This window comes from Pteronotus mesoamericanus, unplaced genomic scaffold (genome assembly GCF_021234165.1).
Source record: "Pteronotus mesoamericanus isolate MK-2021 breed Mesoamerican mustached bat unplaced genomic scaffold, CSHL_Meso_final scaffold_21, whole genome shotgun sequence".
Lineage (NCBI taxonomy): Eukaryota > Metazoa > Chordata > Mammalia > Chiroptera > Mormoopidae > Pteronotus > Pteronotus mesoamericanus.
In genome coordinates, this window is record NW_026555310.1 from 21974739 (window position 1) to 21990752 (window position 16014).

The window sequence follows — 16014 nt, forward strand, 5'->3', positions numbered from 1 at the left end:
GAAAGCTCATGATGATTTTTGGAGTGGACTTTCTGCTGAGTGTCAAGAAAACCAGGTTCTAGTTCTCATTCCGCCATTACCTGACTGTTAACAATCATTGATTTTAATCCTTTGGTCCTCCGTCCTTAAAATGCTCTGCTTTATAAAAAGTATAATTACAAATCATCAACTTGGCTTTTCATTTTTACTACGACTTCCAAATACTAGCATTTTAGCTTAAAATATGAGTTTTCCTTGTTTCAGTTCTGCTTATCATGCTTATCAGATGATAGTGCAGTATATTCCTGGAGAGACATTTAAGCAAGCAGAGCATCCAGCTTCTGAAGTTATTTTATTAAGCCAAAAGGTCTATGAGTAAAAATTAATATCACTGCAGGAGGAGAATTTGATGTCAAATTCTTGTTTTTAATATGTATAACAACCCAATTTTCATATATGTTTGTTAGTTTTGTAGGTCAAACAAGTATAGAGTGTAAATACTCTCAACATTTGTTAAATTCTAATCATTTGCATCATTAAAGGATTATTTTACATGAATTTTGCTGTTTGTAACATTTCATAGAAAGTAACTTTTTTCAATCAGGAAAAATATTTTCTGGTTAAGACTAATGGGTAGGAGCTCATACAACTGCAAACAAGAAAATACCAACTGGAAAATGTTTATAGACTCCAGACAAGATGTTGTTTAATGTGCTTGGTCCTTCCTGTCTTCAAGGAAAGTTAAAGTAATAATAGATGATTAATTAAAGTTACTGAAAATGTTTCACAGTTCAATGAAACTAATGTATTTTGTTTCTTTCCACAGTCTTCATGAATGCAGCAATTCCCATAGCAGCTGTTCTTGCTGTAAGACACTTTTTCTTCCTTTTAGACATGGAACAAAATCAGTGTTTAGAAATGATTTATGAACAAGAATGTGTGGGTGGTACTAAATATTACTTTACCTGTGCCAGCTTTTTCTTCGCAGTCTCCATTGCAATAGTTCTAATCCTGGATTTCTTAGCTGTGGCACTTAAGCACATTTTGGCTCAGAGAATTTTTTGTTGTAAGGACCTCTTTTGAGTTTAGAATGATTAACGGCATTCCTGGCACTACCTATTAGATGCCATCAGAATCCTCATCCCCGCCCACCCCGATACCCCCTCAGCCCAAGACATGACAGTCAGAACTATCCCCAGACATTGCCAAATGTGCCCTGGGAGCAACTTTACCTGTAGTTGAAAGCTAACTGTTCTGATCTCCTTAACCTGGTTCCCAGACATTCTTAAAAGAGGATTGTGTTAGCTCAACAACCAGGAAATGTAAAACAATTACATTATATATCAAACTTAGATTACAAACCCAGGAGCTGGTAGTATATTTAGAAATATAAATAAGTTTGCATTGGATCTCAATGTTGGTGGTTTTAGTAAAGGTCCACAGTTAGGGCCTGAAAACAATGGAATGTTTTCTTTTTCTCTCACAGAAATTTAGTATTTGTTGCAAAGATCCTGGCTGGTTGTTAAGAACTCTGATTCCTCCTCCTCACTGTTATTCTGCCTACTCAGTAATTTAACAGAAGTCAGTCTTCTAATCTGTAAACAGAATCTCTTTTGGCCTTCTTACATGGTTGCTGCTAGAATGAATGCAAACCATTACGTATTCTACCAACAGCAAGTATTATTTTTCTTAGGGAATAATTTGGGTGCAGTAATTGTTTTCATAGTTGCACTGGACATGCTAGCATAGCAGAATATACTAGGTTTGTAAAGGTGAATGTAAGCATTTGTGAAACTTTCTCCACTTTTCTCTAAAGAAATCCTTTCTTTGCGCAGACGTTTGTGACCCATGCATATGCCAGCGGGAACAGTCTAAAACCTGCAGAGGCCTTTGCTTCACTGTCTCTCTTTCATATCCTGGTCACGCCATTGTTCCTGCTATCCACAGTGGTCAGATTTGCAGTGAAAGCCATCATAAGGTATGCATTAGAGTGTTTGGAATCCTTTGCTTGGTGACAAAAAAAAAAAATATGCTCATGGTAGTAAGTTTGAAAAAGTGTAAAAAAATACAGTAAAATCATTGTCCTGAGATAACCATTGTTAAAAATTCTAGTATGCTTTTATTACTTTATTTATTTCACATAAAAATGACTATTCTAAAATAGCATTTTGAATTAATGTAGATTTTTACCCCTGTTTTACTTATGGCTTTTATTATTTTCTCTCTCATTTAGATCATAACACATGTTTACTGGCTACGTGATATTTATTATAATTTATTTAATGACTACCTATTTATTGGATAGTTAGAATGTTTTGTTTTTTCCCTAACATAAATAATATATAAAACATTGAGGTAAACAACCTTGTTTGCCTTTAAACTCTTCTGATTATTTTCTTGTTAGATTTCTAGAAGTGGAAATACTAGTTCTAATAGCATGCATATTTTTAAGGTCGTTGATAAATATGTCTGTGTTGTTTTCCACTGAAGGAATGGGTCAAAAGATATACATATTTTTAAGATTTTTTATGACTATAGACATGTTTGCAGTGAAGCTGGATCAGATTTGTTTGAGCAACATTCACATATCACATTGTAATCTAAAAACAAAAAAATTTCCAGGCTCACAGTCTATGCAAATGGAAAGACTTGATAACCACTCAGTATTTTGTTCATTTTAAATATGCTTCTATAGTGTTTCTAACCAGTGTAGACTTTGTCTCAGACTCACAATTGCCCACAATACACAACTATGACAGTAGATATGATATGAAAATGACCATTTCCCTACCATTTTTGCTTGTATTATATAATAAATGTTACCAAACTATTGTTATATAACAGTGTATGTTATATGACATTGCAACTACAGTCTACCATGTATCAGTCCTTATTATAAACAAGATAGCCTTAAAGTAGCATTTTGCTTTTTGCTATGAGATCTTGTAAACTTTATAGAACATTAACATGTTTCATAAACAGTTATCATATTTATATCTGGCCTTTGAAAGAAATGCCAAGATGTTGCAATACTGAAGGAAAACTAGAAAAAACTATGGTCTTAAATACACAAAGTATGGTGTTACCATTGATAGCAACATAGAATATCTTTTGTAAGGTCTTTTAAAATGAGCTAATTTTCCCAATGTCTATGTATTACTAAGAAAACTAATATATAATATTTAAAATATAACCTTGGGTATAGGCAATAATTTATATTGGGTTAACAACCTCTTTATACTAAATAACTTTAAAATGTGTAAATATTATCTTATTATAAAACAAGTTCTGATCGGTTATAATAGTATCATAATATGATTTCAGTCCTGTCGTGTAAGATATACCATTAATAACCAATTCTGGAGCTGAGTTTAAAGCTCAGGCCTTCCGGCCTCATCTGCCCTAACTTTCTTTTCTTATTGTTCTGCTTTCTGAAACACTTGCACAGATCACTGACTGATTTTTGTAGCACCACTTCCAAATTAGGCAGTGCTCTGGAAGGGAAGCTACTTCAAACAATAAAATTGATAAATGGCCAGAGTTTGCTATTTTGGTCCTTATTTTCATTTTCTCCATTTAATAGCTGTCCCTCTCGCCTTGCATTTTAAATTGAAATTTGATTTTCGTACTGCCCTTAGTGAAGATAGAAAGCAGTTGATAACCTATACTGCATAACTACTCTGAAATCAGAGGGTTACAAGGCACCAAAAGGATGTTAAGAGTTGATATGAAAAAAAAAGCAAAAAACAAAAAAAATCTAGGGGTGTCCTCAAGTCTACAATACATAGTCATGATGTAGTAAATCCTGGTAAATCTGAGGGTTGATACTATTCCCTGTATATTTCTGCGTAGCCCTCTCTTTTCCCTATGTCCCAGGGAAAAGGCATTTGCCAGTTTGATAAAGACCAGTCTGTTTTCAGGGCTCAGTTCCAGGTTTCCCAAGCCATAGTCCAAATGGAATCTGCTTACAAAAACTTGTTTCTCTAAAATGAGTTTCCGTGGTTGATTTGTGGGTCTTAGAGAGATGAGTGGTCAACAGAGAGACCAGTGCTTTTTCCCATTGTGTGCTGGTTCTGGGAACCCAATTGAGCATTTTCCCATTGTTGACTGGGCTCGGCATATTCTGTGCCTGGGAACCCGTGACAGATCTTTGATGCCAGTTGGCCCACAGCAGCCTGTTTATAATCAGAGACTTAGGTCAGCTGATTTTGAAACCTCTTCTTTAGGACTGTGGAAGTCATAAGTTCTTCGCTGCACTCTTTAAATGTGTTCAGAAATCTGGTGAGTTAGAGCGAGGCGCCACACGCTCCCAAACTGTGTTACCCGTGCATGGAAGAGACTTGTAAATGTCTCTGCTGCAGGAAATTTCCATGCCACGGAAAATTCTTTGCTATGGGGAAGTTCTATGCTTTCTTTTAAGAATGTTTAGCTTGTTAGACAAAATTTCTTCACATTGCTTAATGGGCGGGACCCCATGTACACACAATAAAATGGAAGAGAGAAGCAGTTATGTTTCAGGACATCTCCTTACAACCGCAGGACTCCACAGCATTTGAGATTTCTGGATATTTTATAATGATGGGTTCCAGTCTGAGTTTGCAAAAAAGAGTGAGATGTGTAGAAAAGTAAAAAAAGTCATTATTATCTAAAATAAAATACTTGAATAAGAGTGATTTTCAGGATGCTTTCCTCAGTTCTCCACTTTGTTTAACTTATAAGAAAGGAATTTTATGTGTTTTTGCTGTTCTAGAGGAGAATTTAAGTTGATATGTTTTATCCTTTATAAATAATTTGAGTTTAGGTTTCTGTTACTTGATGTATAATACAACATCTATGTCCAAAGATGTTATTTGCCAAAGGAAAAATGTGCAAAAAGAATCCTCTGCTTCATGGAAAATAATTTTGTGTCCCTTCTGTCATGTACCTCCCAAAGGAATGTATGCTTGGCTTGTCAATTGTAATTCCCTTTAATCAAGTAAATTGTCACTGATATTTTTCATAGAGCAAACATACACTTTGACCTGATGCCTGTTTTATGAAAATTTCAAGAAAAATTGCAAGAAAAACATGTAACTGTCAGCCACAAAAAAGTTATTCTGAAGTAATGTGATACCTGTACGAGGAACTCAAGCTGTGTCTAAATACCCAAAGTGAAACTTGAAAAGTGAGAAAAATAACAAGTGTAATTGAAACCTTAAATATGTTTGTAAATTATCAAAATATATGAGAAATTAATAAAATACTGACTGATAAAGGTAATGGAGGCAGGACAGCACATTGGTTGCTGTCAAATACACCTGCTTTTAAACCCTGGCCCTGCCATTGGGTACTCATTGTTTAATCTCAAACACATTAGTTAATGTCTCTATAGCTCAGCTTCGTCATTTATCAAATGGGTACAGTCATAGCTCCTGCTTAAGGAGGTTGAGAGAATTAAATGAGATAATACATGAAAAAATACATTTTTAAAATTCCCATTTTACTAATTTACCACCATTTTACTAATCTTCATTCCACACTTCAGAGAGATACTTCTGTAGGTCTACCTGCATTTATTAACACTTTGGGTACTTTCCTAGGCACTAGGGATTGTAAAGAGGAAACACAGTGTGAAATTCACAGGGAGTCCCCAGTCTAGTCAAATAGACAAAGAGAGTAAACTAATGGCAATACAATGCCTGATGCTGTTGTAGATCTCCACACAGAGTGACATGGGCCCATCTAGGGGTCATTGACGGCCATCAAAAGAGGAGGCAGGTGGTCTGGTCAGCGAAGGCTTAAAGGAGATCCCTCAGGGGAACTTAAAGAATTAGCAAGAGTCAGTTATTTGAAGAAAAAGGGAAACCATGTTCTGTGTCAGGGGGCAATGTATGCAAGGGCAAAAGGTGAATAAGTAGGTTTCAGTATATTCAGGGCACTAAAAATAGTTGAGTATATTTGGGGAAAGGATCTGATAAAGAAAGAGTCAGAGAATGAGGCTTGCAGATGATGCTAAGGATGCTGAAAGGCAGGAGGTGTCATTTGTTATTTTAAAGAAAGAATGTTGTAGGAACAGATTTGGATTTTTAAAATATAAGCCTGGCAGCATGGTGGAAATTACTTCACCCTTGGTCAGGATTCATGCATTTTTCGTAATTGTTTTGCCTCTGATTTCTGAGAGGACCTCATATGAACAGGAAATGCTTTTTGTATTACCCATTTATTCATTCACCAGACATTTCTTGAGGCATTACTATGTTATATCTTTGGCATTGGGCTAGATTCTGAAGGCAAAAATCTTTGTCCTTAAGGTGTTCACAGACTAGGGAGAGAGAGACAATAAACAATGACAAAAATAACAATGCAGGGGACCTTCGGCCAAAGAGCCTAGAATGGAGGGGACAGAGAAGAGGAAAGGAAGGAAGAAATTCGGAGATGGGTTAGTGTTGGGGTCCTCCGGTGTTCATTGTAAATGGAGTTCTAAAGGAGGGGTGTTAGAAAAAGGAAACAAAGTCCTTGCATGCCCCAGTTATGCTCAGAGACCATTGCTCTCAATGTTCAGCGATAAAGGGGCTCATTAATTCCATAAAAGCTTCAGTTAGATTTGCATGTGCACTAGAAAAACAAAATGGAGAATTGAATCAACTGACTTTACTTTACTGTACTCAATCATTGATTTATTCCTTCTTTTATTTATTCAACAAACATTCATTGAGTACTGTGCGCCAGGAGCTGCTGGGCTTAGAGTTACCAAGGCAAACGAGCTCGGCCCTGTACTTCCCTCTGTGTGTGAAGACATAGTGTGGGGTTCTTTGAGGTAGTCCTTTGATTGATGAAGCTGTGCTCCTGAAAATCCAGTTTCTTCAAAACATAATACCAGAATGACAATTAAAATCTATAAAAGTAAAGAAATTCTTTTCTACTACTTTTAAGGTATCACTTAAAATTTCTCATCACAAGAAAAAAATTTTAACTGTGTATGGTGATGGATGTAACTAGACTTGTGGGATCATTTTGAAATATCAAATTATTATATTGTACACCTTAAGCTAATATAACATTACATGTTGATTATAGCTCAATAAAAAAAAATGAAGAGAGAATAATGCCATGTAAGATGAATAAAATACCATTGCATAAGACATTTCTCATGGTCAGGCTTTGCTGCAAAGACTCAAAAAGAGCACACAAACTGAAGTTCTCCTTTTCTTTTTAGGGGATGAAATTCTTTCTTTTTTTAAATTGCAGTAAAATGCATAACATAAATTTACCATTCAAGCTGTTTTCAGTGTACAGTTCAGTGGCATTAAGTGCATTTATACTGTTGGGCAACCATCACTGCCGCCCATCTCCAGAATTTTCTTATCTCCTCCATTTAAAACTCTACACTCATTAAACAATAACTCCCCCTTTACCTCTCTTCCTGGTCCCTGGTAACTACCCCTGACTTTCTGTCTCTATGAATCTGACTATTCGAGGTATCTCATATAAGTGGAAACATACAACAATTGGTTTGTGTGTGTGTGTGTGTGCATGCCTGGCTGATTTTACTTAGCATAGTGTCATCAAGGTTCATCCATGTTTTTATAATGCTAATATATTGACGTGTGCGAAGAATTCCAGAACTATGATGCAGCCACTGTGGAAAACAGTATAGCAGTTCCTCAAAAAATTAAATATAAGATTATCATAACATGTAGCAATTCCACTTCTGGGTATATACCCAAAAGAATTAAAAGTAAGGACTTGAATATATATTTGTACACTTGAGTTCACAGCAGTATTATTCACAGTAGCCAAAAAGTGGAAACAACCCAAATGTCCATAAATGGATGAGTAAATAAAATGTGGCATATATGTACAATGGAATATTATTCAGCCAAAACTCTTCTTAAACGATTATCCCTTTTAGTTCCCTGAAAATATAATTTGGAAGCTAATATTAGATTGCCCCAATGAATTTTATCTACCTTTATGTTTTCAGTGGAAGGTGGTAGTTTCTATGGCATGTAAGGATAAAGGGCTTAGAGTTCACGGGCAAAAGGCTGAATTAAATTTACTTGTCTTCATCTTGCTAGTCTGTCACAAAATCAAACTAGTCAGACCTGTCAAGAGGCACATAACTTGATTACACTTTCAAGTGAAAAATATTAAAAGAAAACTTTGTTTCAAACACGTATTTTCTAGTATCCTACCAAAGGCAGTATTTTCCCCGTGTTTGAGGCTGCATGTGCCAAGCTAGTCTGTCCCATTCTAGAATGCGAAAGGGAACATTTCTTTTGCAACTGCATGGAATTTTCTGTGTATTATTTTATTGATAGGAGGATGTTCTCATATCATATTATTGTTTCTTTGATTCTTTGTTTTTGCTTCTAATCCTGTGACATTACTTTGAAAAGTTAGAACAGGAGGGAGAGGAGGGCCAGGAGTTTTGTGCCAGCCTAAGGAGACCGTAAGAGACAATGCTCACAAACCACTCTCCTGGAGTAGGGCTTCTCACACTGTAATGTGCTTATGAAACATCTTTGGATCTTGTTAAAAATGTATATTTTGATTAAGTAGATCTTGGATGGGGCCTGAGATTCTCTGTTCCTAGGAAGGTGATGCAGATGTAGCTGGTCCTTGGCCAGCACTTTACATACCTGCTCTCTCTAGAGGGCCTTCTCCTTACCAGGTGCAGAAAATAACGTGTAATATATAATGCTTAAACCAGGTAGCACAGAGGCCATGGACCCCAGATTTGTGTGTTCACACCAAATGCTGTTAGACAGAAGACTTAATTTCTCTGTACTTTATTTCCCTTCATTTGTAAAATTGGGATAGTGAGTATTTCCTTCATTGGTATTATCATGTTTAACCACCCTGTTTCAAGTTCCTCTCCAACTCTACTATCTTTGACAAGGAATACAATTGAAAAAAGCAAAAACAAAACAGTGCAAAAGAAATTTGACTAATATATGGTGCCCGATTGGTTCTAGTTTTTCTAAGATTTTCCTGATTTTAGCACTAAAAGTCCTGGGTCCTGGGAATCCATCATTCCTGAGCAATTTAGGATGCCTGTTGATTTGAGCTAAATTTCCAGCTGGTCTTGAGACATGAGGCTCAGAGTTGCTTGCTCAACAGGCTAATGAGGGGGAAGGAGTTTGTTTATTTAAGTCCAACTTCATTGTTTGTGGTCTTATTTTTAACCCTCTGCGTTTATTTGCTTTCTGCAGTGTTCAGAAGTTGAATGAGTTTCTCTTGAGTGATGAGATTGGTGATGACAGCTGGCGAACTGGTGAAAGTTCTCTTCCTTTTGAGTCCTGTAAGAAACACACCAGAGTGGTAAGTGCATTTTCTGTAATAGAAACTGTGAATAGGGGATAGTCCCAAGAGCAGATGACTTAAAATGGGTGCAATTAGAAGAGATTGTAAGCTCTACTTTCATCTACATGAAGAATGATTGCCACCTGCTTCTACAACAAACTTCACAAACCTAAAACCAATCAATATATGTATAAGGCTTATCTTTATAAATCATCAAAGAATTATCCCAAGAGACTCAGCACATTTTTCTTAACAATCTATTTTTTTATGTTTCAATTACAGTTGACATTCAATATTATATTAGTCTCAGGTGTACAGCATAATGGTTAGACATTTATATAACTTAAGAAGTGATCCCCTGATAAATCTAGTAACCACCTGGCACCATACATAGTTTTTACAATATTACTGATTATATTTCCTGTGCTGTACTTTATATCCCCAGACAGCACATGTTCAATTCAAGCAGAAAGTGAGAGGTTGTATCTCAGGATTTAGATAAAAATAATATAAAATCAGCTTATAACTCCTGCACCATATTCTTATAATAGTTGTTAGCTACATTACACTTTTTAGTTTAAAAAGTGCTTCCTGATGCATTCTTTTGACTTACCTGTTTTTTTTCAGATTAATATGTTCAGTTTGCATATTATATGACTTGAATAAAGTCTGATAATTAGTAAGTGGCAGATCCAGAATTAAAATTTGAATATTATAACTCTTGAACCAGTTTATTCACCTATTACACAAATACCTACTCAATATATATCAATACATAAAGGTCAGAAATACAGTCAGTATTATTTTGTCATGTATTACATGTAATATGGCATGGATTATGTATTATATTTGCCTGTGTCTCCAGACTTATTGACTACCCTGTACTTCATGCCAAGTCTTATGGATGTAGCAATGAACGAGGCAGGCAGGATCCGTCTTGTCAGAGTTTGCTTTCTTGAGGCAGGAGTCAAATGAAAAACAAGTAAAAAACAAGATAATTTTGCTATGGAAAGAAAATAAAAGGAGGTAGAAAGAGTGATTGGGATACTGGGAGCAGGGTGGTCATTTCCCAGGAGATCCCTTCAAAAAAATATCTACTCTTCATTCAGGTATTGAGCCAATACCTGAATGAAGAGTAGATATTTGGGCTGCAGCAATTTGGGAAAAGAGCATTTCAGGCAGAGAACTAGCAGGTGCAAAGACCCTGAGGTGAGAATTAATTTGGTGTGTTCTAGAAACAGAGGAGTCTGATGAGGAAAGGAGAGAAAGGATGAAGTAAGAACAAGGATTGAGGGTCTTGTAGATTATGGAAAGAATCTGGATTTTATTATCATGCAATAGGAAATCATGGGAGAGTTTCAAAGCAGGGACTGATATCATTTTGTTTATATTTTTAAAAGATCACTTCGGCTACTGGGCAGAAAGTAATCAATGGGGAGAAGAGTTGAACAGATGGATCACTAAAATGGTCATTATAACAGTCAAGAAATGATGGTTAGAATCAATTTTTATTGCAGTTTCAGTGGACACTGTGAGGAAGTGATCAAATTCAATATACAGTTTTTAGGCTAAGCTGACAAAGATTTGCTAATAGATTGGATGATGGGGATAAGGGAAAAAGAGGACTCAAGGATGAGTCAGGTTATTGGCTTGACCGATGGGTATATGGTAGAACCATTAACTGACATAGGGAGGCTGAGAAATGAGTAGGTTTATGTTGAGGTGGAATCAAGAGGTATATTTTGCATCTGATAATCTTGAGATATATAGTGACACCCAAGAAATCAGACATTGGATAATAGTATTTAAGTCAATAGAACTAGACTCTTGAGAGGTGTGTGTGAAAATTCTGGTCTTTAAAATTAATATGCATATTTTATAACAGTAAAATAGAAAAATGTTATGAGTTCTGCTATAAGTTAATATTAATTATTCATGTTACTATTAGAGAAAAATATTAATGTATTCACCATTTATGTAACCAAACAAAACTGCAACATGCAGTCTCTTGACTGGAATTCATTGAGGCTTGGAAAGCCTTTATCAGAAGTCAATCAATATTAAATTTTTCTTTACATCAGGTTTAACAATGCTGAAATCAGTTAAGATGAGCATTTGGCTATATTTATTTAGGTTTGGCTTTTTTCTTCTGCCTTTCTGAAGTTATTTTTTACTCTCTGTAAAGGGATTTTATTGAGCAGGAAGAATTTTTTCTGAGAAGGAACTACCACCCATGCTTATGGACATTAATGTCTCAGAGTGCTTGTCTGTTGTGTGGATATGGACACAAAGACAACACCACATTGTAGAGTGTCTATACTTTGAGGCAACAGGAAAGTAAGGCATTTGATTAGAACCAGCCTTGTAGCACTTCGGATGGTAGGAAATTACCAAAGAACTTATTAGGTCAGGTTTCCAATGCTGCCTTTGACCTTTCAGAGATGCGAGGTTGAGCAGAGTGAGATGACCTCGAGAAAGGGGATGGAGGAGGTCAAGTTGGTGGAGTTAGGGAAATCTGAAGAATATTTTGTAGGAGATGAGGATTAGAAGAAATATTGAACCGAGAAAAGATTTTTGGAAGGAAAAAAAGAATCCCCTTCAAATGCATCCAATATCTCCAGGGTTATTGAAACCAGACTGGACTTCTGATGTCTTTCAGGGTCATTCATCACTGCTGATGGGCCAAACCACAAACGACAAACTTTTTAAAATGGAGTGAAAAAAAGCTGTGCATTTGAAAATAACACTAATGGAGACTCCATCTTGAGAGCGCTTAAGATGCTATGTCTGTAAAAGCTTAGAGTTAAGTGGTTTTGGCTGTAGAATCTCCATGGAGAATTAGTGACATTCTAGAGCCAAAGTCTCTTCAAATTACATCTGTGGAACTCCGACTCAAATCTCTGTCAACACATCTCCTCCTCCCACCCTCTCCTTAGTTTTGTGAAGAGCATGAAGTCATTCCTTTTGGACCTCTGGGGGCAATACTACTATAGAATTACTCTAGAAGACATAGAGTGTATGTATTGGCATAGACCTGTCCTGTGTGGAAAATATACTTAGCTTAAATGATAGTGACTTTCTGCAGTATCTCATACAATGCACTTCCAGGGTCATCTGTGAGGACTGTGAGAAGAAAAACGAAACTAAAATAAAATTTCATACACACTCTTTTTTTCATTTTTTAAGTTAAAATACATTAAGTATTTTTTGTGTGATAGCTCTTTCCAGTGACTTTTTAATCTGTGAATTTATTTGCATGCAGCCTATTTCATAGTGTGCTATGCAGTTGATACACCAATTGATGGAAATTAGAAGAACAATATCTTGTTTGGATTGAGTTACTGGATATTTGAGTACATTCCTAATTCTGATTGTTGAGTTCAACGGATTTTTCAAAAGCTAAACCTATAATTCCAGGCCAAAAAAAAAAGGTCTCACAATTCTAGAATCCTTTGCTTTTATAGATAATTTATCAGTTTTGTAATGTATTACTATTTAGTCTTCATTATTTCTATAAAGTATTTAAGACAGAGAATTATTTATGTTGAAATATTTGTTCATTTGATTCTTAGGACAGAGTTTGAGCTTATAAACTTTTCTATATTAGCAGCTTACAGAGCTGAATTTTCTACCTTCTCTTTAGCCATTTGTCTGTATCCCCTGAACTTAAACTCAAAATTAGATAATAACAAACTTATAGTTATGACCTAACTTAAGTTTATTGTAAGTATCTGAAGACTATCCAGTTTCAGCTGGCATATTCTCTATAATGGATGCTTTAGACCGTTAACCAGGAACAATGCTGTAATATTTGAAAAAGACTAGATCATTTTACGATGCTTGTGGGTCTCCTTATGAAATAATACATGTTTGGTCAAATATACCCTAGATCTTTATTCTTTTTCTCACTTCACACTGGGTCCTCAAGTGATGTTAGCCCAATTTGATTCAAATGAGTGGATGAGATTCAAAATTCTCATGATTCAGAGTGTAACAAAAAATACACTCTTGGAACATTTACAAGCCTGATGGCTTAACAAGTAGATTCAGGTTTAACCTGAGTTAGTCTGTGTGCCTTTTGACATGACACACAGTTTTTTATTACCTGAGTATATTCATCCAGATAGCTGAAGAAAAAATATCCAAAACCTAGTGTGGGGTTTGGCACTTTAATTTCTATTATTTCCAAGTAGCGTAGCATATCTTCGTATTTTCATTTTTCTTAAAAAGCTGTGAATTAGATTTAAAATTATAGCAGAACACATTTTTGTTCTCATTTGCCTTTTTTTTTGAGAAACCATTGAAATAGTTTCAATATGACATTTACTTTTTTCCTTTTCTTGGAATTCAAGTAGAGAAGTAGCAATGTGAGTTCAGTAAAACCTCAATTTTTTCATAAAGCTTCAACTTGTGTTCTTTTCCATTTGGAATGCAGCAGTCGAAAGCTATAAACAGGAAACAGCCTGGAAGATATCACCTGGACAGCTATGAGCAATCAACAAGACGTCTACGTCCTGTGGAGACGGAGGATATTGCAATAAAGGTTATTCTACTTCCTGGATTCTTACATGAATAGCAACATTTATGTTACTATTTTACGGGGAAGTTCAGCAAACATGTCCTGAAATGTGTCTGTAATCCTTATTAACAGTTGAGTTTGGTGCCTTAAACCACTTGGCCATCCTGACAAGCTCCACATTTGTAAAAAGATATTCTGATGGGTTTCTAACTCTCAGCTCTTCCTTACCTCCCAACCACAGTTTTGCCTCATCAGTGTGTTTTAGTAACTTGAGAAGGAGCTTTTCTTCGGAATCTGCTTTAGAAGCTAGTATCCAGCATAATTCCTCTCGTACTCTTACATTTATCTACCAAGTGAATTGATTTCTAGAGGACGCCAATGTTATAAATCCAAGTTTTAAGGAAATGAATGAGATAGTAATTGTCTTCAACCAGAAAAAGTTTATACCCATGCTGTGTACATTCACCCAGGTTTCCAATACTGCCTTTGATTAATTTTATACTCAGCCTTCAGTGCGCTCCCCAGGCATGTGTACTTTGGTAAACAGGCCGCCAGAGGAACACGGGCTGAGGACTGATAGTTGTGATAAGCCCCAGGAAGGGGCCAGTGCTGTACAAGGAGTGGAACAGATGCCTGCAGCAGCCAGAAGCTTCTGGAGTTCAGAGCCACCGGAGTCCAGGAAATGAGCCCTTAAAGAAAACTTGCTGCTTTGGTTACTCCTGAGTATCCAACTTCCTTGTACTGCCCAGCCAATGAAAGAATGAGAGGGGATCAATGGGGCGTATGGTAGAGCCAAGAGCTGCACTTAATTCTTTCCTCATTCCTTATTGCCTAGCCCAATACCTGTCCTACAGTAAACTTACTACTGGAGCAAACATGTTAGGAGGTGGGATGAGCCTCTGATAGCCCTACCTCTGCCATTAATTTGATGTGTGACTTTTAGGAAAATTACTGTGCCTCTCTGACCCATGGTCTGCCCATCTTGAGTTGGAGATACCCCTTTAGTTTGTTTGTTTTGAAGATAAAATATGTCACCTGTGAATTTTAAAGAACTGTAGTGGCTCTTAACATTGGCTGTACATTAGAATAACCTAGAAAGGTTTAAATATATATAAAATACATGGACATCATTTAAAAAAATAATTCTAGTGGTTTCCTAGGCAGTTATAATGTGTGAGTAAGGTGTGAACAACTAAGCATGACAAAGTAAGTAATGAGAGACCAGAAAGGATCCCCTCTATGCTGCAAGTACTCAAATATGCTGAACTAACAAAAAAAATATGTTAGTGTCTAAGGAAACAGCATTAGTTTTTTTAACTGACATTTTCTATTCAACATAGTAAGAATCTAAATATATATCTTTTCAATGTGCCTTTTAAATTTGTTTTTATTTTTAGTGTAAAAAAGAGAGGCCATTATTTTTTTTCCCAAAATTGACCCTTCATGCACCCCCCAAAAAATAAATAAATAAATCCCCAAACCCTCTTTATCAATGTCTTAGAGTCTGCTATGCCTCTAAAGGGTCGCTTTCAAGCCTACCTTCAATCCCAAATTAATTGTTTATTCATGGTGGAAATTCCCAAATTGGTAATAACTCATTTATGTTTTTGAAATATTTTTATTGTGAAATACAACAGAAAATCACATAAAACAAATATGTACCATTAAATGTAAAAGTAAACAGTTCTGTAGCCAAGTAAAGAATGTTAGCTCCCTCTGAAGGTCCCCAATGCACATATTGATGCTCTCATATCTTTTCCCCGGGCTCTCCACCATTGTGGTTCCAGCTCTAATGTGCTCAATATGTGCACTTGAACACACTCATATCCCTACAAAGTATGTAGCGTTGTCATGAGCATCAGTGTGCTTTCAGTTTACAGAAATGCTTTATGATGCCTTGTTCCTTCTACCTGCACTACTGTATCCTGTAGCGTGCATTGCTGTTTCTCGCTTATCCCCTAGTGATGGACACTGGTTTGTCTCCATCTTCCCTCTATCACAAATTGTACTATGATGATCATTTTTGCACCTACCCTTTTAGGAACTTCTGCAAAAATTTATGTCTTAGCTGCACTCCCCCACTTTCTTAAAGATTCGGGCATCTGTTTTCTAGTTCATCTTTCTATCTTAGTTGGTGCCAAGCATGGGTATGATTTAAACTTCCAAGTGCACAGCCTGTCTTGTACCCGAGTCCGGAAGTCCCTTAAATCTACCATCACTCCTCTTCCACA

The 16014-nt window shown here is 36.1% G+C and overlaps 1 protein-coding gene across 7 annotated transcripts in view; it reads left to right on the forward strand.

Moving 5' to 3' along the window:
* The window catches only part of ABCC9 (ATP binding cassette subfamily C member 9), a 118730-nt gene that overhangs the window by 33885 nt on the left and 68831 nt on the right, over positions 1–16014 (forward strand). For all 7 annotated transcript variants that reach the window (XM_054591347.1, XM_054591346.1, XM_054591342.1 and 4 more), the window contains 4 exons: positions 806–846; positions 1815–1957; positions 9174–9282; positions 13700–13807. In XM_054591347.1, coding sequence (XP_054447322.1) covers positions 806–846; positions 1815–1957; positions 9174–9282; positions 13700–13807 — 401 coding nt within the window. The remainder of the gene's footprint in view (positions 1–805; positions 847–1814; positions 1958–9173; positions 9283–13699; positions 13808–16014) is intronic.